Below are 24,261 nucleotides of genomic sequence, written 5' to 3'. Positions count from 1 at the left end.
AAGGCGTCTGCAGGCCTCCCATGTAGCTGACAGGTACCACTTATCTGGATGCTGTACACGAGTCTCATGAATCAATCTATGTACTCCCCTCTAGTCCCAACTGTATCGGATACAGCAGACTTTCCTGTATTTGGGTCTATGCCTGGCAGTCCCCAGCGGTCTGCTGAATGTCCCTCGCTGTCCCTCTGACAATCCCTCCTGCCAGGGTAGAAAAAAAATTGTAAACGGGTGCGGCTAGGGTCGTGGTAAAAATGTGCCATAGCGTGCCGCTTTTTCTGTTCCTCTTTCACTTCGTAAAAGTGGAGGTATGCTGACAGTGCTATGAAAGGAGGAAAGCTGATAGAAGGGTTTGTAATTTGACAGCTAAATTTGGATACGTTTCCACCCTCCTTCTCCCAACCAGGAAGTTATCTGAAAGTTCAGTCACCTGTGCTTTCTAATCATGCAGGAGGTTAGACCAGGAGATCAGAGCTGTATCCTTACATCTCACACACTGAGAAACCTGCCCTAAGGCCTCCTTCACACATCACGCAGTTTTCACACATACTGGAGACACGTACACACATGTCAATGTGTTTCCATGGACTGTGTGTCCGTGGGCAAAACAGGCTGACATGTTCTTTTTTTTCATGCTGCACAGGTAGCAAGTGTCCACATGGATGTGTAGCACCCTGAGGATTCGGCTGCTACAGGGGTATTACACCTCAAGCCAGAGGTGTGGTATTCCACTCCCGGGTAAGGATGGAGTGTGGAACTGAGCTCAGTAGGCTGCATACACTACATACATCCCATTTCCGGGGGACAGATCGACGGTACTCCCACCAGTTTATGTGCAGGTACGATAGTGTCTGTCCCTGGCTGGAGTGGGAGGGGGGTGGAGCATCCCAGTAGTGTAGGGGCAGATAGGGGGAGCAGTCTGGGTAATGCTAGGAGCTCATTGGGTGCTGGTCACCTGAGCTCACACATAGAGGGAGTATATAAGGTGGGAACCATCTTAGATCAGGGTCAGACAGGCAGACAGCTACTAGTCAGTCTGTTGTAGAGGGTCAAGCAGTCCTGAAAGAAGAGAGAGAGGAGTCAGAAGGACCCAGAGGGGAAGAAGAGGGAACCCCAAGAGCCCAAATACAAGCAACAGGGTGAAGGGTTGGCACAAGGGTACCGGATCCCAAGCTGGTGGAGGGCACTAATCCTCAGCCAGAGACCGGAGGTTGTGGGCAGGATCTGCCACGACCCCCCACTACATCCACCAGGAAGGCAGACCAAGTATAGGGTCAGGGAACCCAGAAGAGGTGTACCCACCAAGAGACCCGAGGGAGCCGGACATAGGTGGATCCCTGGTGGGGAAGGCCAGAGAAAAGGAACGTCAGAAAGGGAGCTCAGGATCACGCTCCAGAATTACCTGGGGGTTGGCCGAGTCCAGGACCTGGTGGATGCAGCACGGCTCGGGCGGTCACTCAAGGCCGGAGTGACCGGAACAACAGCAGTAAGTAAAAACCCTGAACTGCACAGCCCGACTCTGAGTCTTATTGCTATCCTCACTGCACCACCACCCTCTACAACTGACCCCCTGAGGCTATACCCCTCCCGTTGGGGGTTATACTATCAGAAGCTGCACACACACCATCAGCCTCAGCGGACCCTGCTGCAGCGGCGGCCGTATTGACTGCAAATCAACGGGTGGCGTAGTCGACACTAAAGAACATCCAGCAACATCTGTAGGACTGCCACACACTGAGCTTGACACCCTGGGCACGGACCGGGTCACCACCACTCGGAGACTACAACCCCCATCTGATCCGGCTCCGGGTATCCCCCAAACAACACTGGCCCAGGGGGCGCGTCAGATGACATCCGTGTGTCCTCAGTATGACACATACCGGCGCCTGGAAATCAGTGGTAGAGTTTGCGCTGTTCCCAAGCGCCGCGTGCTGATCAGCGCCAGCAGGGAACAATATTGACAGTTGTATTCTGCCCCCGCTGTGTCCAGGAAATGTAAAAATAAGAAGCTCACTGAGGGACAGGACACTGCTCACTGGGCTCAGGACAGGTCAAGGGCCCACTCGCTGCAGCGGGTCATTCTCCTCTGCTCCTCAGCATTTGCGGTCGCCTCAAGCCACCGCAGACGCGGGTGCAGAATTGTCGGTCAGATGGATTGCGGCGTGGGACAGTATGTAGGACAGGTGAGTATTATGGTTGTTTTTAATTTTATTTTTTTAGGGGGGACAATGGCTTCAAGGAATTAAGTGGAAAGGTGAGTATGTTTTTTATTATATTATAATTTTTACACTTGCTGGACACAGCGGGGGCAAAATACAACTGTCAACATTGTCCCCTGCTGGTGCTGATCGCGGTGCAAGCAGAGGACCATGATCACAGATGCCTTCAGCACCTGGCGCTTGGGAACAGTGCAAACTGTACCGCTGATTCCCAGGCGCCGATACGTGTGATTCTGATGCAACATACGGTTGCAACACGTATGCCACACAGGTACACACACAGACAGATATCTCTGGTACTGGTTTTTCCCCCAAAGACTTGAATGAGATGAGGAAAATCAGCAGCAAAAAAACAGTTGTGTATTTTTACTGCGTTTCTGCAGTGGAAGTTTTTAAAGGTATAGTTTTGCTAATTCTGTGATCTAAAAGCAGTGCCTGCCGACTGCTCAGAGAAGAAATGGATGGTTCTGCTGTCCTAGCTCATATTAGCCATGAGTGGAAATCATTCCATTTTTGACCCGCCCCTCCTCCTCTATCCGAATCCAATAGAGCTTAGCCCAAAAAACCCTTTAATAAATGTTAAGGTATTTATTGAACTGCCTTCAGCTTGGTTTATGGTGACTTGATGAATGTCTGTACACCAAAATAAGTGCCATTGAAAAACACTACTTATTCCACAGAAAATAAATGCAATGAGAAAAAAAACACAAATAATAAAAAAGCCTAATCCCTAAGACCCAAATAGGCCCAGAATTGAGATAATTTTAAGTTTTCAATGAGTATTGGACATCAGTTGGTCACAGAACTGACACCTTTATCTTTTGAATCTTTTGACAGCTGGTCTGCGGGTATAAAAAGTACTTCATTTTGCACAAGTGCAAGGGGAACTGATGTGTTTTTTTTCTAAAATAAAGGATAGTAATTTATGTAATTTTGTATTTATCTTTCTTTTATTTAGTCTGTTCAGAGTAATTGATCCCCCCTCCCTTGCCCCCCGATTCTTCACTTTTTTTACTCCTATTTTGTCTTGGTCTCTTTCCATCACCACTTGCTTTATATACTGTAAGTGTCTGACCCACATTTTGCGAATTCTTCTTTATTCTTGCAGCTTCTCGGAGGCATCACTCCTAAAGTCTTTGCAGAGCTGTTGATGAATATAGAAGTGTCTTTCTTGTGCTTGTTTTCAGGTATGAAAGCTGCAGCATGAGGATAAATTCCTCCTTAGACTTAAAGGGCTATTAGTAGTGCAGCTAAGTACCCCCTGGATCACACTTTACATCCATTCTTCCCAAGTTTTATTTTCTTCCTGAGAAACAATACACAATTGTGTACTATGCGGTGGAATAATAATCCGCTATTGTTTGACACATTGTATCAGTTGCCGGAGGAAGAATGTACTGTAAATTTTAGCTTAAAATGAATGGTGCCGCAAACTGCGCGGATCGTTCTCGTTTACAACATAGTGTCAGATGAAGTGATTACAAGTTGTTTTTAATTGCAGCAAATGTTGAGCATTGCAGGGGTTAAACTGTCTGTTTTATTACCATAGCAACCATTGCATCACTGAAAACTAATGATGGTTTAAGACTACCAAACCTACTGCTCCGAATCCCTAAAAATAACTTAATTGTTTGTCTTGAGCTCGTCTATGCTGCAGCCTGCGCTGACATCACACGACGTGTTTGTATGGCTTTTGTAGTGCTTCAGGCTCCAGATCAGCCTTACAATAACATGACCTTTTAAGCAGATCTGTCAGCTGCATGCTGTGTAGCCATTTTTTCTTGGTAGAACCATAATGCACGTTAGAAATTTTTGAACGTTGGCTATCTGGTACTCGCAGGATCTAAAATGTTTTCCTAAACTAAAGGAGAGGGGGATTATGAGCTCACCACTCTATGCAGTCTGATGCTCGAGGTGGAAACCGTGTGGTGGGTGGCGGTCCTGCTGGTGAAGTTCAGCCAAGTAATTCGATGGAAGGAAAAAAATCAGCACATCCGTCCAACGATGTATAAACAATATACCAAAGTTTACTGAAGATTCATTAAAAACATGGAGTCCAAGAGTGTAAAAAGCTGTCGCAGTTCTGGCGTCCAAGCGATACAACAAAGGATTATGGTTATACAAATTAAACATTTTTAACCCAATCACAATCGAGACAAAGACATTATTGAAAATAATACACAGGTGTTTACTATTGGTCACACCTAAATTTATAAAAAACCAACTGAATGACTTTGTATAGTAGAGTTTCAAGAAAACCAACAGATTATGTTCGGTAGGAAGATAACCTGCTGCCAGACGATTCTGGCAGTGAGTCACCCATTGAGTAGAGGAACGCGTGAGCCCAATGTTCCTGTATCTGGGGGTGTCGGGTGAGGTCGGCTGACAGCTATCTAATCTGCATGGCCAGCTTAGAGCTTGGGGTCATATGTAGTGTTCAGCTTAGACCTCCTTCACACGTCCGTGTTTAAAAACTTACATGAAAACACTGTACTGGTGCGATCAGTGTTTTCCATCAGTTTGTCATCAGTGTTTTCCGGTATGGTTAAAGAAAGAATTAAATTACAGAGCTTCTCCTATACTGTGTAATGTTAAATCTGAGCAGCACATGGATATCATCCTGTGCTGCACATCTTTTTCACGGACCCATACACTTGTGTTGGCCCTCGTCATTGGTGCTGGCAGAAAAAAACAGACCTGTCTCCGGGTATTTTGCAAGGACACATGTTCCATGTAAAAACAGACCTGTACATAACAGCATAGGTTATAATAGGCACCTGTGGTATCCGTGAAAAAAACAGATACCATACGCACTGGAAATACAAACATGTGAAGGAGGCCTAATATGTAGAGCGGATCCGAAGTGTGGCTGCTAAAAAGACGCTTCCTGAAAGTATTGCAAATGAATTGTTTATTGTTAACAGCCACTCTTTCTGCCAAAGCTGTTGGTTTTAGGGTGTGTTCACACAACGTGATCGCAGTGCATTTGGCATGATTGTCCAAAATTGAGATAAAGCAATACACTTTGCTGTACAGTCATGGCCAAAAGTTTTGAGAATGACACCAAAATTATATTTTCACGTGATCTTCTGGCCTCTGGTTTTTATTAGTGTTTGTCTGATGTTTATATCACATACAGAAATATAATTGCAATCATATTATGAGTACCAATAAGTTATATTGACAGTTAGAATGAGTTAATGCAGCAAGTCAATATTTGCAGTGTTGCCCCTTCTTCTTCAAGACCTCTGTAATTCTCCCTGGCATGCTCTCAATCAACTTTTGGACCAAATCCCGACTGATAGCAGTCCATTCTTGCATAATCAATGCTTGCATTTTGCCAGAATTTGTTGGTTTTTGTTTGTCCACTCGTCTCTTGATGATTGACCACAAGTTCTCAATGGGATTAAGATCTGGGGAGTTTCCAGGCCATGGACCCAAAATCTCTGTTTTGTTCCATGAGCCATTTAGTTATCACCTTTGCTTTATGGCAAGGTGCTCCATCATGCTGGAAAAGGCATTGTTGGGCGCCAAACTGCTCTTGGACGGTTGGGAGAAGTTGCTCTTGGAGGATATTCTGGTACCATTCTTTATTCATGGCTGTGTTTTTAGGCAAGACTGTGAGTGAGCCGATTCCCTTGGCTGAGAAGCAACCCCACACATGAATGGTTTCAGGATGCTTTACAGTTGGCATGAGACAAGACTGGTGGTAGCGCTCACCTCTTCTTCTCCGAATAAGCTGTTTTCCAGATGTCCCAAACAATTGAAAAGGGGATTCATCAGAGAAAATGACTTTGCTCCAGTCCTCAGCAGTCCACTCCCTGTACCTTTTGCAGAATATCAGTCGGTCCCTGATGTTTTTTCTGGAGAGAAGTGGCTTCTTTGCTGCCCTCCTTGAAACCAGCCCTTGCTCAAAGAGTCTCCGCCTCACAGTGCGTGCAGAAGCACACACACCAGCCTGCTGACATTCCTGAGCAAGCTCGGCACTGCTGGTAGTCCGATCCCGCAGCTGAAACAGTTTTAAGATACGGTCCTGGCGCTTGCTGGTCTTTCTTGGGTACCCTGGAGCCTTTTTGACAACAATGGAAGCTCTCTCCTTGAAGTTCTTGATGATGCGATAGATTGTTGACTGAGGTGCAATCTTTGTAGCTGCGATACTCTTCCCTGTTAGGCCATTTTTGTGCAGTGCAATGATGGCTGCACGTGTTTCTTTAGAGATAACCATGGTTAACTGAAGAGAAACAATGATACCAAGAACCAGCCTCCTTTTAAAGTGTCCAGTGATGTCATTCTTACTTAATCATGACTGATCGCCAGCCCTGTCATCAACACCCACACCTGTGTTAATGGATCAATCACTAAAACGATGTTAGCTGCTCCTTTTAAGGCAGGACTCCAATGATGTTGAAATGTGTTTTGGGGGTTAAAGTTCATTTTCTGGGCAAATATTGACTTTGCAAGTACAGTAATTGCTGTTAAGCTGATCACTCTTTGACATTCAGGAGTATATGCAAATTGCCATTACAAAAAATGAAGCAGTAAACTTTGGAAAAATTACTATTTGTCTCATTCTCAATACTTTTGGCCATGACTGTAGTTTATGAAAATTGTTGCAAAAAGTCTGCTGCAACAATTGCGCCCAGCTGCAAGTGGTCTAAACTGCCCACTCATAGTGATCAAAGTCAGTACAGTCTTGATTTTTATGACTGTGCATATCTTTTAATTTTCTTACTATTTTCTTACTATACAATTAAGGGGTGTCAACCTTGCCTAAGATGTTGCTTAGAGCTGTCAACATCAATTTAGGCATTTACGGTACTTTATAGCAGGTGACCTACTGACTTCTAGAAGTGTGGTGGGGATGCTTTGTGACATGGGCAGGGGTTCCTCTGGGGGTCGAGAAAGGTGACTTGTTACAATCACTTGATGAATATGTTCAAGGTCTTACCTTTCATTGTAATCCTGCTTGTGGTGATGGTGAGATGAATACTCAGAAATGCTCTCTACAGAGCTGGAAGTGTCAGCCTAAGGATCAATGACTACTGTGAAAATTGCAGTATCTCCATTATCTTTTAATATGTAAGCAGCATGAACAATTAAAAACCGCACTAAAAGAAAAAAATGTTTAAAACAATACATAGGAACATAGTAACATAGTTTTTAAGGTTGATGGAAGACCAAGTCCATCTAGTTCAACCCATAGTCTAACATGTTGATCTAGAGGAAGGCAAAAAAAAAAACCATGTGGCAAACACCAAGCTCCACATTGGGGAAAAAAATTCCTTCCTGACTCCATACGACAATCGGACTAGTTCCCTGTATCAACGCCCTATCAAGGAATCTAGTATATATAACCTGTAATATTATACTTTTCAAGAAAGGCATCCAGGCCCTTCTTAAATTTTAGTAGTGAATCACTCATTAAAACACCATGCGGCAGAGAGTTCCATAGTCTCACTGCTCTTACAGTAAAGAATCCCCGTCTGTGATTATGATTAAACCACCTTTCCTCCAGACGTAGAAGATGCCCCCTTGTCCCCGTCTCTGGCCTCAGAGTAAAAAGATCAGTAGAAAGGTCTTTGTACTGTCCCCTCATATACTTGTACATAGTAATAAGATCACACCTAAGCCTTCGTTTTTCTAAAGTAAATAACCCGAAGTGTAATAACCTGTCCTGGTATTGCAGACCCCCCAGTCCTCTAATAACCTTGGTTGCTCTTCTCTGCACCCGCTTTAGTTTAGCTATGTCTTTCTTATACACCGGAAACCAAAACTGTACACAGTATTCTAAGTGTGGTTGCACTAGTGACTTGTATAGAGGTAAAATTATGTTCTCCTCATGAGCATCTATGCCTCTTTTAATGCATCCCATTATTTTATTTGCCTTTGCAGCAGCTGCCTGACACTGGCCAGCAAACGTGAGCTTGTCATCCAACAATACACCCTGGTCTTTTTCAGTGACAGTTTTGCCCAGTGTTTTACAATTCAGCATATAATTATACATTTTATTTCCTCTACCCAAGTGCATTACCTTACATTTATCCCCATTAAAGCTCATTTGCCTTTTATTAGCCCAAGCTTCTAGTTTACATAGATCCTCCTATAATATAAAATTGTCCTCCTCTGTATTGATTACCCTGCAGAGTTTAGTGTCATCTGCAAATATTGAAATACTACTCTGTATGCCCCTACAAGGTCATTAATAAATATGTTAAAAAGAAGTGGGCCCAATACTGACCCCTGTGGTACCCCACTGTTAACTGAGACCCAGTCTGAGTGTGTTCCATTAATAACCACCCTTTGTTTCCTATCACTGAGCCAGTTCTTCACCCACTTACATATATTTTCCCCTATCCCCATTGTTCTCATTAAATGTATCAACCTTTTGTGTGGAACCGTATCAAAAGCTTTTGAAAAGTCCATATACACAACATCCACTGCATTTCCTTGGTCCAGTCCGGAACTTGCCTCATAAAAGCTAATTAGATTAGTTTGACAGGAACGGTCCCTCGTAAACCCATGTTGATATTGGGTCATGAGGTTATTCTTCTTCAGATACTCTAGTATAGCATCTCTTAGGAAACCCTCCAGGATTTTACCCACAGTACAGGTTAAGCTTACTGGCCTATAATTTCCAAGTTCGGTTTTTGTCCCCTTTTTGAATATTGACACCACATTTGCTATACGCCAGTCCTGTAGTACAGATCCTGTTATTATGGAATCTTTAAAGATTAAAAATAATGGTCTATATATGACGTTACTTAATTCCTGCAGTACTTGCGGGTGTATCCCATCTGGGCCCAGGGATTTGTCAACTTTAGTGATTTTTAGACGCCGCCGTATTTCCTGCTGGGTTAAGCAAGTGACATTTAATGGAGAATTTTTATCATCACTAATCATGATTGTTTGTTAATCATGATTTCTGTCATGCGATTTTCTTGTGTAAATACTGTTGAAAAAAAATCATTTAGCATATTGGCTTTTTCCTCATCCTCATCCACCATTTCACCCAGACTATTTTTAAGGGGGCTAACACTATTATTTTTTAGTTTTTTACTATTTATGTAGTTAAAGAATATTTTGGGATTATTTTTACTTTCTCTGGCAATGAGTCTCTCTGTCTCAATCTTTGCTGCCTTGATTTTGTTTTTACAGAATTTATTTAATTTTCTGTATTTATTTAATGCCTTATCACTACCTACTTGCTTTAGTTCTCTAAATGCTTTTTTTTGTCACTTATTGCGCCGCTTACAGCTCTATTTAGCCATAGTGGTTTCCTCCTTTTTCTAGCATGTTTATTCCCATAGGGTATATATTGTGCACAGGTCCTATTCAGGAGGCTAATAAATGTCTCCCATTTGCTTTGTGTAGTTTTATGTCTCAGGATATCGTCCCAGTTTATTGCACTAAGATCATCTCTCAACCGTGGGAAATTTGCCTTCCTGAAGTTTAGTGTCCTTGTAACCCCTCTACTACACATCTTATTAAAAGATAAATGAAAACTTATTATTTTGTGATCACTATTACCCAAGTGACCCCCAACTCGTATATTTGATGTGCGGTCTGGCCTGTTGGTTAATATTAGGTCTTGCAGTGTCCCCCTTCTTGTTGGGTCCTGAACCAGTTGTGAAAGGTAATTGTCTCTCAAAGTTGTCAAAAACCTATTACCTTTGCTTGAACTACAGGTTTCTGTTCCCCAATGTATTTCAGGGTAGTTGAAGTCCCCCATAATAATGACTTCTCCTTGAATCGCTGCTTCATCTATTTGCTTTATGAGGATATTCTCCGCTGCTTCCACTATTTTTGGAGACTTATAACAAACCCCTATCAGTAATTTATTTGTTTTTCCCCTCCCCTTATCTCCACTCACAGGAACTCTACATTTTCATTAGATTCACATATATTCTCACGCAAGATGGGTTTTAAGGATGATTTTACATATAAACACACACCCCCCCCCTCGCTTGTTTGTACGGTCATTTCTGAACAGACTATAGCCCTGTAAATTAACTGCCCAGTCATGGCTCTCGTCCAGCCATGTCATAATTATTTTCCAACAAAATTAATTCTAATTCCTTCATTTTGTTGGTGAGGCTTCTGGCATTAGTGTACATGCATTTTATGTATTTCTCTGTACCTCTATTCCTTCTTACTATATTGATTCTTCTAACCCCACCCCCAATTTCTTTGTTTGTGCCCAGTGCAGATAGTGACCTATCTTCCCCACCTATAAAATGAATACCTTTCCCCCCCCAATCCCTAGTTTAAACACTCCTCCAACCTACTAGCCATTTTCTCCCCCAGCACAGCTGCACCCTCCCCATTGAGGTGCAGCCTGTCCCTAGCGTAGAATCTGTAGCCAACTGCGAAGTCGGCCCAGTTCTCCAGGAACCCAAACCCCTCCTTCCTACACCAGTTCCTGAGCCACTTATTTATCTCCCTAATCTCCTGTTACCTCTCTGGCGTGGCACAGGTAGTATTTCAGAGAATACCATCTTGGAGGTCTTTGCTTTAAGCTTGCAGCCTAATTCCCTGAAATCATCTTTAAGGACCTTCCACCTACCTCTAACTTTGTCATTTGTGCCAATGTGCACCATGACCGCTGGGTCCTCACCAGCCCCTCCCAGTAATCTGTCAACCCGATCAGCGATGTGCCACACTCGAGCGCCAGGTAGGGAGCACACTGTTCGATGATCCCTGTCTTTGTGACAGATTGCCCTATCTGTTCCCCTAATAATTGAGTTCCCCACTACCAGCACCTGCCTGGCCTGCCCTGCTCTCCTATTTCCCCCCTTACTGGAGCTGACACTCCTCCGACTTTCAGAGGACATGCCTTGCTGCAACAGTGCTACGCCTGTACAGACACCCCCCCTCATCTGCCAACTTTGCAATTTATTGGGGTGTGCCAGATCAGGACTAGCCTCCCTGGCACTCTTCCCTCCAACCCCCCTTCTAACTGTCACCCAGCTAGCTGCCTCACTGTCCTGCAGCTCCCTACTACCACCCTCCCCCACATCTACCTCCGTGAACAGCAGACTCCTTTCCATATTGTCAATGGATCTCAGTGTTGCCAGCTGCTCATTTAGATCCAGTACCTGGGCTTCCAAACGCACAGCAGTATGCATCCATGACCGGCTGTTCAAGGATTGCATACATGTGGCAAGATGTACACTGGATAGCATTGTCAATAATGGAGCTCATTTCCTAATGGGGATTGCACTAGACTGAAATGTTAAGTAAAAAGAAATGTAAATAATTAATAACATACAGACAGCAATTCAGTCCAAATTCCTCCCATCCAAACTCCCTGAATCCAAGTCACTGAAAAACAAGTCACACACTTACTTCCGTTTGCACTTACACTCCGGTCACACTCAGCTCGTTCAAATTCGCTAAGGAAGAAGATTTAAAGAGTTTCCCCCCCCCCCCCCCTTTAGCCGCAATCCAACCTACAGCTCAATGCACTTCCAAAGGACTGGATGCCCCAACCAGCTGCCCCTTATAAACCCTTAATTATGACCCCTCACCCTTAATTAACCCCTTGTGAATATAGCTACACCTCAGGATTTAATTGCAATTTAGTTAACCCTTAAATACACAGGTAGTAAAATAAGAGACTGTAAAACTGTAGAGAGAAAATAGGTTTTAAAAAGCCCAGTAAAACTAAACGGGTAGAAAAGCACTCAGCAGTTCACAATTCAACAACTCACAGCAATTCACACAGGTATTTTCTGCAGGATTCCAACATACCTCTTCACTGAAAAACAAGTCACACACTTGCTTCCGTTTGCACTTACACTCCGGTCACACTCAGCTCGTTCACACTCGCTAAGGAAGAAGATTTAAAGAGTTTTCTTTTTTCCCTTTTAGTAGCAATCCAATCTACAGCTCAATGCACTACCAAAGGACTGAATAGGCATAGTATTTGACAGTAGATACTGTTTAAAAAGGTTTTCTCACTAGATACATATAATATCTATCAGGTTTTTGACAATAATCAAAGACAAATATCTCTCACAAATGGTGCAGGACAAAACAAGGTGAGCACTTCTAGATCTAATATTAACCAATAGGCCCAGCAAAATATCAAATGTTCAGGGTCACTTGGGTAGCAGTGATCACAACATAATGCGTTTTCAAGTATCCATTAATAAGTGTATAGTAGAGGAGCTACAAGGACACTAAACTTCATGAAGGATGATTTCCATCGGCTAAGAAATTCTTATTGCCATAAACTGGGACATTGTCCTGAGAAATAAATAAAAATACACAAAGCAAAAGGGATACTTTTTATAAACATCATGAATAAGACCTGTGCACACTACATACCCTATGGGAATAAACAAGCTAGAAAAAGGAGGAAACCACTATGGCTAAATAGAGCTGTAATGAACGCAATAAATAATCATAATTATTTATTTTTAGAGCACCATTGACTCCATGGTGCTGTACATGAGAAGGGGTTACTTACAAAATACTAATATAAATTATGGAGAACAGACTAACAATGACAGACTGGTACACAAAGGAGAGGATCTACCCTTGCAGGCTTACAGTCTGCAGGATAATGGGAAAGGAGACCGTAGACTTCTAGTACAGGGGAAAGTGTGATGTCATTTATTGTGATGGGTAGATTGGGTAGGGGGGGTTAGGTAAGATGGAGGAAAGGTGATGAGTTCCGTTTTGTCCACATTGAGTTTTAGGAAGCGAGAGGAGAAAGAGGATATAGCTGATAGACACTCTGGGATTCTGGACAGCAGGGAGGTGACGTCTGGGCCAGAGAGGTAGATCTCAATGTCATCAGCGTATAGGTGTTAATGGAAGCCATGGGACTTTGAGTTGTCCCAGGCCAAAGGTATAGATTGAGAAGAGTAGGGGTCCCAGGACAGAGCCTTGAGGGATACCAATAGAGAGAGGGCGGGATGAGGAGGTAGTGTGGAAATGGGAGACACTAAATGTGCGGTTAGAAAGGTATGAGAAGACCCTGGAGAGAGCAAGTCTTTGACGCCAAGGGAAGAGAAGATTTGTAGTAGAAGGGGAGTGGTTGACTGTGTTGAAGGCAGAGGACTGGTCTAGAAGGAGGAGTATAGAGAATTGACTATTAGCTTTGATAGTAAATAAGTCATTAGTAATTTTGGTCAGGGCGGTTTCGGTGGAGTGGTGGGGACGGAAGCTGGATTGTAGGTTGTCAGAGTGAGTTAGATGAGAGGTGGGAGGAAACTTCAGCATGGACATGCTGTTTGAGGAGTTTGGAGGCGAACGGGAGCAACGATATGGGACGATAGCTGGACGTAGAGACCAGATCAATGGATTTTTTTTCAGGATAGGTGTTATCATGGCATGTTTGAAAACAGAAGAGAAGGTACCAGAAGCTGATTATAGGTTGAAGAGATGGGTTACGGCTAGGATAAGTGTATGTAATGAGGTGGGATGGGGTCAATTGCACAAGTGGTGAAGTGGGATTTGGAGAGATGAGAAAGCTCTTCTTCAATGATGGTGGGGAGGAAGGTTATGGGGCAGGGGCACTGGTCTGATTTACATAGGGGTTGCGGTGGTTGTGCAGTAAAGGCTTGTCTTGTTTGGTCGATCTTCTTTTTGAAATATGTTGCAAAGTCTTTTGCAGAGATAAGGAAGGTTGGAGGGGAGCGGTGGTGGGCAGGGGAAGGAGTTAAGTGTTGAATAACTGTTTGGCGTTGTGGGATAAAGAAGTTATGAACTGTTTAGTGAGGGCTCACTTGAATGTGAAAGATGCTTTTTTTGAATGCAGTGAAGTATTCTTGCAAGTGTGTTTTCTTCCAGGGCCACTCCGCAACCCTGGATGGTTGCCAAAGCTTTTTTGTGCGGTTGCTGTGTCAAGGGGTTGTCTATTGATTCTTTGCACTCTACTGTGCATGAGATGGCTGGTTGAGTCAATAACTGATGCGAGTGTGTTGTCGTAGAAAACGGTAGCACAGTCTGTGTCGTGGAGTGAAGATATGGAGGACATCGTTAGAATAGTCAGAGTTTGTGTGAATGTCTAGGTGGGCAAAGTTTCTGCGGGGGTGTGCTAGTTGCTGGGCATGTACGACAGATGTGGAGGACAGGGATGAGAAACTGAGTAGATGGTGGTCAGATAGGGGAAGAGGTGAGGTTAGGTAGTGAGCATAGGCGGGTTAAGGGAAGGTCTAATGTATGTCCGTCTGTGTGTGTGTGGCTGTGGAGGACCACTGAGTAAGACCAAACAATGAAGCAAGCAACAGAAGTTTGGACTTGCGGGTGTCAGCGGGGATGTGGAAGTCAATCATGATGATGGTGGGAATGTCAGTAGAGAGAAAGTGTGGAAGCCAGGTGAAGTGATCAATAAAGGCAGTGGCTGGTCCCGGGGTTTGGTATGTGACGGCCACTTGTAGTTTAGAGGGAGAGTAGATACGGACAGAATACACTTAAAAATAAGGGAGGGTAGAAGTGGCATGGGTTTGAAGGTTTAGTTATTAGAAGAATACCCACTCCACCACCATGTATATTGCCAGGGCAAAGAGTGTGCTTAAAAATGAAGGCCACTGTAACAAAGTGCAGCAGGTGAGGCCGTGTCTGACACAAACTCCCCATGGACTAGTCAAAGGCTTCATTTACATATTGTAAACAGATTTTAGAAATACTTTTTATAAAGATCTGTTTCTGTTTAATGTAATAATGAGAATGTTAGGCAGGGTATTTAGATATGTAGACACAACTGCTGGAGGTTCTGGGGGCACGGGGGACCTGACAGGTTCCCTTTAAGAGTGGGGTACTATAGGGTTCAGTATTGGGCCCTCTTCTTTTTAACGTATTTATTAATGACCATGTAGAGGAAATACTGTATATAGTAGAATTATAATATTTGCAGATAATGCCGAAATCTGCAAGGTAATAAACACAGAGGAGGATAATTTAATATCACAGAGGCATTTATGTCAGCTGGAGTCTTGGGTTGAGAAATGGCAATTGAAATTTAATGTAGATAAATCTAATCTTGGGCAGAGGAAATGAAATGGGAAAACAAAGGAAAGAGGCGATCTTATTGCAATGTAAAAATATATAAAGTGATGGTACAGAGATCTTTCTAATTATCTTTTTACACCTATAAATATATGAAAACTTAGCACTTAAATGTGATCAATAAAGATGAAAATTTTATTTGTGGTATTTCCAGAAAATAAAAAGTCTTTTCAGTCTACAATTCGACCATCCGTAAACTGGATTAAGGAATACTGCACAACTCTGCCTTGGGCTGTCTAAGCAGTTATTCCTTAATCCAGCGGACTGATGAAGGTTGAGTTAAAGACAAAAACGTCTTTTTATTGTTTGAAAATACCACAAATAAAATTTTCATCTTTATTGATCATATTCCAGTGGCAGGTTTTCATATATTTATCGATGGGATTGGATCCTACTTGTGCACCACTCACCAGAAGTGCCGTGTCTACCTTTTATTTTACACCTATATCAGCAATAATGGAAAGAGGCATCCTCTACGTCTAGAGGAGAGAAGGTTTAATCATAATCACAGAAAGAGATTCTTTACTGTAAGAGCAGTGAGAATATAAAACTCTCTGCCACATGATGATGTAATGGTTGATTCACTGAAAAAAAATCAAGTAGGGCCTGGATGCTTCTCTTGTTAAACATAATATTACATGTTATGGTACGTTGATCCAGGGAACTAGTCTGATGGTAAGGGATTTTTCCCTTGATATGGGGCAAGTAACATCTGCCCCATGGGATTTTTGCCTTCCTCTGATTTAATATGTTAGGCTATAACTTGAGCTTGATGGACATACAGTACAGACCAAAAGTTTGGACGCACCATGACTATGAAAATTGTACATTCACACTGAATGCATCAAAACTATGAATTAACACATGTGAAATTATATACTTAACAAAAAAGTGTGAAACAACTGAAAATATGTCTTATATTCTAGGTTCTTCAAAGTAGCCACCTTTTGCTTTGATGACTGCTTTGCACACTCTTGGCATTCTCTTGATGAGCTTCAAGTAGTAGTCACCGGAAATGGTCTTCCAACAATCTTGAAGGAGTTCCCAGAGATGCTTAGCACTTGTTGGCCCTTTTGCCTTCACTCTGCGGTCCAGCTCACCCCAAACCATCTCGATTGGGTTCAGGTCTGGTGACTGTGGAGGCCAGGTCATCTGGCGTAGCACCCCATCACTCTCCTTCTTGGTCAAATAGCCCTTACACAGCCTGGAGGTGTGTTTGGGGTCATTGTCCTGTTGAAAAATAAATGATGGTCCAACTAAATGCAAACTGGATGGAATAGCATGCCGCTGCAAGATGCTGTGGTAGCCATGCTGGTTCAGTATGCCTTCAATTTGAATAAATCCCCAACAGTGTCACCAGCAAAGCACCCCCACACCATCACACCTCCTCCTCCATGTTTCACGGTGGGAACTAGGCATGTAGAGTCCATCCGTTCACCTTTTCTGTGTCGCACAAAGACATGGTGGTTGGAACCAAAGATCTCAAATTTGGACTCATCAGACCAAAGCACAGATTTCCACTGGTCTAATTCCTTGTGTTCTTTAGCCCAAACAAGTCTCTTCTGCGTGTTGCCTGTCCTTAGCAATGGTTTCCTAGCAGCTATTTTACCATGAAGGCCTGCTGCACAAAGTCTCCACTTAACTCCTCTGCTGCTAGAACTCTGTGTGGCATTGACCTGGTCTCTAATCTGAGCTGCTGTTAACCTGCGATTTCTGAGGCTGGTGACTCGGATAAACTTATCCTCAGAAGCAGAGGTGACTCTTGGTCTTCCTTTCCTGGGGCGGTCCTCATGTGAGCCAGTTTCTTTGTAGCACTTGATGGTTTTTGCAACTGCACTTGGGGACACTTTCAAAGTTTGCCTAATTTTTCGGACTGACGGACCTTCATTTCTTAAAGTAATGATGGCCACTCATTTTTCTTTACTTAGCTGCTTTTTTCTTGCCATAATACAAATTCTAACAGTCTATTCAGTAGGACTATCAGCTGTGTATCCACCAGACTAATGCACAACACAACTGATGGTCCCAACCCCATTTATAAGGCAAGAAATCCCACTTATTAAACCTGAAAGGGCACACCTGTGAAGTGAAAACCATTTCCGGTGACTACCTCTTGAAGCTCCTCAAGAGAATGCCAAGAGTGTGCAAAGCAGTCATCAAAGCAAAAGGTGGCTACTTTGAAGAACCTAGAATATAAGACATATTTTCAGTTGTTTCACACTTTTTGTTAAGTATATAATTCCACATGTGTTAATTCATAGTTTTGATGCCTTCAGTGTGAATGTACAAATTTCATAGTCATGAAAATACAGAAAAATCTTTAAATGAGAAGGTGTGTCCAAACTTTTGGTCTGTACTGTATGTCTACTTTCAACCTTAAAAATTTTGAAACTACCACAGGATAGGTGATAAAAGTATTGTCCCTGTAGGCCAACTGCTAGGATGCTAAATGATGTTGTTGTCTCACTAAAAACATATACACTGTGTGCCGAATTATTAGGCAAATTGTATTTTAGAGGATTATTTTTATTATTGATCAACAACTATGTTCTCAATCAACCCAAAAGACTCATAAATATCCAAGCTTAATATTTTTGGAAGTTGGAGTGTTTTTTTTTAGATTTGGCTATCTTAGGAGGATATCTGTTAATGCAGGTAACTATTACTGTGCAGAATTATTAGGCAACTTAATAAAAACCAAATATAATCCCATCTCACTTGTTTATTTTCACCAGGTAAACCAATATCCGTGCACAAAATTTAGAAATAAACATTTCTGACATGCAAAAACAAACAACAAAAAAATTAGTGATCAATATAACCACCTTTCTTTATGATGACACTCGACAGCCTTCCATTCATAGATTCTGTCAGTTGCTTGATCTGTTTTCAATCAACATTGCGTGCAGCAGCCACCACAGCCTCCCAAACACTGTTCCGAGAGGTGTACTGTTTTCCCTCCCTGTAGATCTCACATTTTATGATGGACCACAGGTTCTCTATGGGGTTCAGATCAGGTGAACAAGGGGGCCATGTCATTTTTTTTTTCTTCTTTTAGACCTTTACTGGCCAGCCACGCTGTGGAGTAGTTGGATGCATGTGATGGAGCATTGTCCTGCATGAAAATCATGTTTTTCTTGAACAATACCGACTTCTTCCTGTACCACTGCTTGAAGATATTGTCTTCCAGAAACTGGCAGTAGGTCTGGGAGTTGAGCTTCACTCCATCCTCAACCCGAAAAGGTCCCACAAGTTCATCTTTGATACCAGCCCATACCAGTACCCCACCTCCACCTTGCTGGCGTCTGAGTCGGAGTGGAGCTCTCTGCCCTTCACTGATCCAGCCTTTGGCCCATCCATCTGGCCCATCAAGAGTCACTCTCATTTCATCAGTCCATAAAACCTTTGAAAAATCAGTCTTAAGATATTTCTTGGCCCATTCTTGACGTTTTATCTTATGTTTCTTGTTCAAAGGTGGTCGTTTTTCAGCCTTCCTTACCTTGGCCATGTCCCTGAGTATCGCACACCTTGTGCTTTTTGATACTCCAGTAACGTTGCAGCTCTGAAATATGGCAAAACTGGTGGCGAATGGCATCTTGGCAGCTTCACGCTTGATTTTCCTCAATTCATGGGCAATTATTTTGCGCCTTTTTTGGCCAACACGCTTCTTGCGACCCTGTTGGCTATTTGCCATGAAACGCTTGATTGTTCGGTGATCACGCTTCAAAAGTTTGGAAATTTCAAGACTGCTGCATCCCTCTGCAAGACATCTCACAATATTGGACTTTTCAGAGGCGGTCAAATCTCTCTTCTGACCCATTTTGCCAAAGGAAAGGAAGTTGCCTAATAATTAAGCACACCTTATATAGGGTGTTGATGTCATTAGTCAACACCCCTCCTCATTACAGAGATGCACATCACCAGATTTACTTAATTGGTAGTTGGCTCTCAAGCCTATGCAGCTTGGAGTAGGACAACATGTATAAAAAGAATCATGTGATCAAAATACTCATTTGCCTAATAATTCGGCACACAGTGTAAACTATTTATAAGATAGTTGATAAATGTATGATAATAGATCACTAGGGATATGACTGCTGAGACCCCAAGCAATTCTGAAGATTATGGTCCCAAAGTCCCCCAAGTTAAGGGAGTAGTAGCACATGTGTGAGCATCATACTATGCCCTGCTGTGTGATTGTCAGAACTGCTGTCTCCATCAGTCTTACAGAGAGGTTGCTATGCATGTATTATATAGTACCACTCCATTCACCCAAGGGGACTTGGAGACCCCTGTTATTGTGATTGCTAGGAATCCCAATAATCATACAGTGAGATAGCCCGTTTAGGCATAGCCCAGATGCTGCAACTCAGTTTGTCCTCATTGATTAAAAACCAAATGGAAAAGTCTTCATATTGTTACATTTTAAAAACTTAAAGCCCATTTAGTTGCATGTGGTTAAAATGCCAGGTTTATTAAATGTTTCCTGCCTCCTGCTGGTTATCCTTTTGTAGAGTACAGATTGGAACCAATCAATAAGTGTCAGATCAGGCTGTTTCTGTTTAACAACTAGTAGCCAATACACCCACAACAAGTTTTGTTTCTCAGCAGCACCTGTGCAATTTCCCCATTAATTTCCTGTAAGGGCGCCAAGAAATTATTCTCATTTGAAAGAAAAAAAACAACCATCAGACCTAATTACAGGATTTACACATTGGTAATTAATTTACGGTAACAATTTTGTGGCTATCGGACAAGTCCAATGTTAATTAGCCAGCAGACTGGTGAAGGTTAGACTGCAAATCCAGAATCCTTTTAAAGATCACTTTAAAGGGAATCTGTCTGCAGGTTTTTGCTATATAATCTAGGGCAAGAGATCATGATTCCAGCAATGTATCACTTACTAGACTGGTTGGTGTAGTTTTGATAGTTATCTGTTGTAGATGTAGCAGTGGTCAAAATGCAAAGCTGTGTATTACCCGCCCTCACCACTGATTAGCAGCTTTCTGTGTACACTGTACATTGGCAGCTTGCTGCCAATCAGTAGTGGCGGCAGGGTTGCACAGATCAGCTGGACTTGCCATGCATGTGAGACCTAGTCAGGCAGTGATGATCTCCTGCTGAGAAAACACTGATTGTATTGAAACTACACCGCACACCCTAATAAGTGACACATTGCTGTAATTAGGTTCTCTTGTGCTGCTCTCAGATGTAAGACACCTGCTGACAGATTCCCTTTAACATGAAATACCAGTTAAACAAATATTTTCTTTGTAGTAACAAAGTTGTAGTACAAATTTTTACAAATGTTTTGTAATAATGTACTTTGTTACAATTCTTAATGATTTTTAAAGATGTAATAGAAACCTTCACTGTTGATATCTTTCCTGGATATGTTATGTACACACAAACACAGGACTAATGCGTCACGGACATGTCTGTCCATCACTGGAACATGAACAGGTTTTCATCAACTAGAATTACCCAATGAAAGGGCAAGATCTTAAGAATGATGAGGAATTGATACAGAAAGCCTATTCTAAACATTTATAACTTTTGAATTATGCAAATGTCATTTTTAGCATCTAATAATAGTATATAATATTTCATAATAAGTTGAAAATATAAAAATTAAACTGTCAGGGGAGCACACTTTGTGGCTCCTGCTTTTACCAAGGTTTATAGCTATAGAATATCATCATTGTGGAATGAAATTTAACACATTTGTATTACTCAAAATAGATTTAGGTATGTGCATCTATTTCTGGTGGATTCTGTCTGAAGCCTGCCTGAAAAAGCGCACAATAAACGTTTAAAACTAATCGACATATGCACAGCAATATCAAAATAACTTGCTGTGTATATGTTCCATGAAGCGGCTAAAAGAAGTGGCTTGAGTAATCTTTAGACGGTTTCCACTTGGAAGCCACCACTATTTTATATATAAAAAAATAAATAAATAAAACACAAAAATGACAGAAACTTCAGGAAAAAACACAGCTGGCATTTTCCTGAAACCTATTCTACTTCAAAAACTATGCGAATACGACCATGTCTGCAAGATGCCATGTGCACATGGCCTTACAGTGCCAACCTATAGGTTGCTTGTGTAATGCATGCAAAAAGCTGTTGTAAAAGCTGTCTTGCCCATAGCTTCCCATCAGATATTACATTTTCATGTGTAATCTTTGTGAGGAAAGGAAATAATGAATCTGAGTGGTTGCTTTGTGCAACAATGGCATTTTTGTTTTTAAAGTTTATATGCATGCAGCCCATTATGGTTAAAGGGGATCTGTCTGCAAGATTTCAAATCTGCAAATTATATGTGCATGTAGCTCTTTGAAAGACAAGTCCAGCACTACCTGTACATGGCCAGTCCGTTCCTCCATTACTGAGAAATCAACGTTTGAATTCATATTCAAATAAGACTGAAGAGCTATTTGTACATCTGCAGCCTATGTCACTACAGCTCTACTCCCAGCCCATCACTGCCTCTTCCACTTAACTGACAACTGCTTTGCCTGAAGTTGTCACACGGCATAGATACTGTCAGTCAAACAGGAGGAGGTGGCACTGCTTGGGGAATAGAGCTGGAGTGACAGAGACTTCAGATCTACAGCCTCATTGGAGTATCCATTCAAACACTGATTTCTCAGTAAGGAACGGACTGGCCATGCTGGACTTGACTGAGAAAGAGCTACATGCACATATAAATACTTTTTTGGGGGTGAATTCCTGCTCTAAGATTCCTTTTTAAAGGGGATCTGTTCGCTCTGACAGTAAGGTAATGTTAAAGCATCATTTCTTACAATTTTACATTGTAAGTGCTGTTACTGTGTTAATCTTCCTGGAAATGAATAAATATATGCATTGTATAAAGACAAAGATTACAAACAACATTGACAAGGGGCGCGATATACAATACACATAATAATACAAAGCAGTCCTAGATTTACACTAAAAAAGCAATAGAGTGAATTGGTGCAGGTCATGTTCTGTGGTTGTACCTGTTTGAATTTGGGACTAGAGAGTACATGAATGATGTTAGGCTCGTGGCAATATTCAGTGCGCTGGTGGAGAAGAGACCATTTCATGATAAAGATAATAAAGATATGCAAAGGGTTTGTAACACATGATAACATTTTAGCATACGCATAATTTTTCATTCCAAAAAAGACAAAGCCAAGTTGAAATCACTTTTTATCTCACATTTAACTTTCCTTAATTTGCAAAATGTTCAGGTTTGTGTTTTAACTTTAAAGTTGTTGTTTTTTTTCTTTGTAGTTTGCAGATAAATTTCAGGAAGTTAAAGAAGCTGCAAAACTGGCCCGTGAACGATCGCAAGAAAAAATGGAAACTTCTAGTAATCATTCCCAAGTAAGTCCTTGCAGTTTTATTTATTTCATACAGTAGGTGTTATTAGATTTACTGAATGCTATGTGTGCCAGTAAGGGATTTTTAAAGGGAACCTGTCACTTGATCCATGCTGCCCAAACCGTGGGCAGCATGTATCTTTCTCTGACTGTAGGATCACAGACATGTATGTTTTGTCTGTGAAAGGTTGTGGTGATTCAAATAAAAACATACTTTTAATAGCCGCTGCATGGGTGACTAATCGTAAACGCAGGTCCCCAGCGGCTTCTCCCCGCTCACAAGCAGGGGCTTGCCAGTCACTGTCAGCGGGCGAGGAGAAGCTGCCGGGGACCCGCCGGTACGTGTCGTCAATAGCGTGGCTTGATACTCGCTGGCTATTAAAGCATGTTTTTTCTTTGAAATGCTGCATCGTGTCAAAGGCAAACGTATATGGCTTTGATCCTACATGGTTTGGGCAGCATGTATCAGCTGATAGGTTCCCTTTAAAGAGAATCTGTTAACAGAATTTCACACCCCAAACTATTTTTGCCATATTTAGCTCTTTCTAAGACAATTCAAACAATACCTTTACATGTCCAGTCCGTTCCTCTGTTTCTGAGTAATCAGCGTTTGAATTGAAAAGTAAATGAGACTGAAGAGCTCTTGTAGGTCTGAAATCTCTGTCACTATAGCTCTATTCCCCTCCCAGCGTTGCCTCCTTCTGATAAATCCTTTGCCTGAAATCACATGGCATAGAGGCTGTCAGTCAAGCAGGAGGAGGCAGTGCTGGTGTGAGGAATAGAGCTGGAGTGACAGAGGCTTCAGATCTGCAGTAACTCATCAGCCTCATTTCAATTCAAATGCTGATTTCTCAGTAGTAAAGGAATGGCCTGGCCATGTACAGATTTTGCTGAACTTGTCTTTGAAAGAGCTATATGCACATATCAATAGTTTTGGGTATGAAATTTTGCTGACAGATTCCCTTCATGAAGGCATCTGGCTGGTGTATTGTAAGAACCGACCGGTAAGATGCTACATACATAAGACCATGTTCCCACATAGCATAAATACTGTGGGTTTTTTTTCTGTTGTGTTTTTGTGCAAAAATCTGCTGCCAAGTGTTCAAGCAAAGTGTATTGCAAAAACGCAATGATCAGAGATTATCATTGCATATTTTCGTATGGACATCTTCAGATAACATGCAGGTAAAATAATTAAAAAATGCAGTATTTATGCTAAGTATGAATAGAGCCTCAAGCTGGCCATATAGCATGCGTTCTAGCCCAAATCAAAGTTCTCTCATGCAGGGACAGCAGGGTCCAGCACTTGTCCACCCACTTCTCATCCCTTAGGGAAAAACACACATTAGCCATGGTTGCCCAAGTGGGTGGAAGGCAGGCTTTATCCAATAATAGCTGCTTGGGCCACCTATGTTATTACCACCAGTAGCGGGAACATTTTACCCGGCTGAAGAAGTCACATTGTGTTGAAGTCAGTTGAAGCATTTTCATAGATTTCAAACAATATGATTGTATTGTTGCTTCTTAATAGCCCCAAAGCCGAAATGTTTATTTTTGTGATGACAGATATGTGTAAGTGCATACTGTACATAGATTTAGGTTATAATTAGTATAGGATAAGACTTTTCCTGCAGCGAAAATTATACAGATTAAAC

At 42.0% G+C, this 24,261-nt stretch overlaps 1 protein-coding gene across 1 annotated transcript in view; it reads left to right on the top strand.

The window, feature by feature from the left end:
* HOMER2 (homer scaffold protein 2) overlaps nucleotides 1-24,261 on the top strand; it is a 231,560-nt gene that overhangs the window by 147,604 nt on the left and 59,695 nt on the right. Inside the window, exon 4 of the mRNA XM_073653114.1 lies at nucleotides 22,518-22,610. Coding sequence (XP_073509215.1) covers nucleotides 22,518-22,610 — 93 coding nt within the window. The remainder of the gene's footprint in view (nucleotides 1-22,517; nucleotides 22,611-24,261) is intronic.

Source organism: Phyllobates terribilis, unplaced genomic scaffold (assembly GCF_046119375.1).
Source record: "Phyllobates terribilis strain yellow unplaced genomic scaffold, ASM4611937v1 Scaffold_11__3_contigs__length_659146591, whole genome shotgun sequence".
Lineage (NCBI taxonomy): Eukaryota > Metazoa > Chordata > Amphibia > Anura > Dendrobatidae > Phyllobates > Phyllobates terribilis.
Note: the sequence above shows the minus strand (reverse complement) of the source record. Positions and strands in the feature narration are given on the sequence as shown.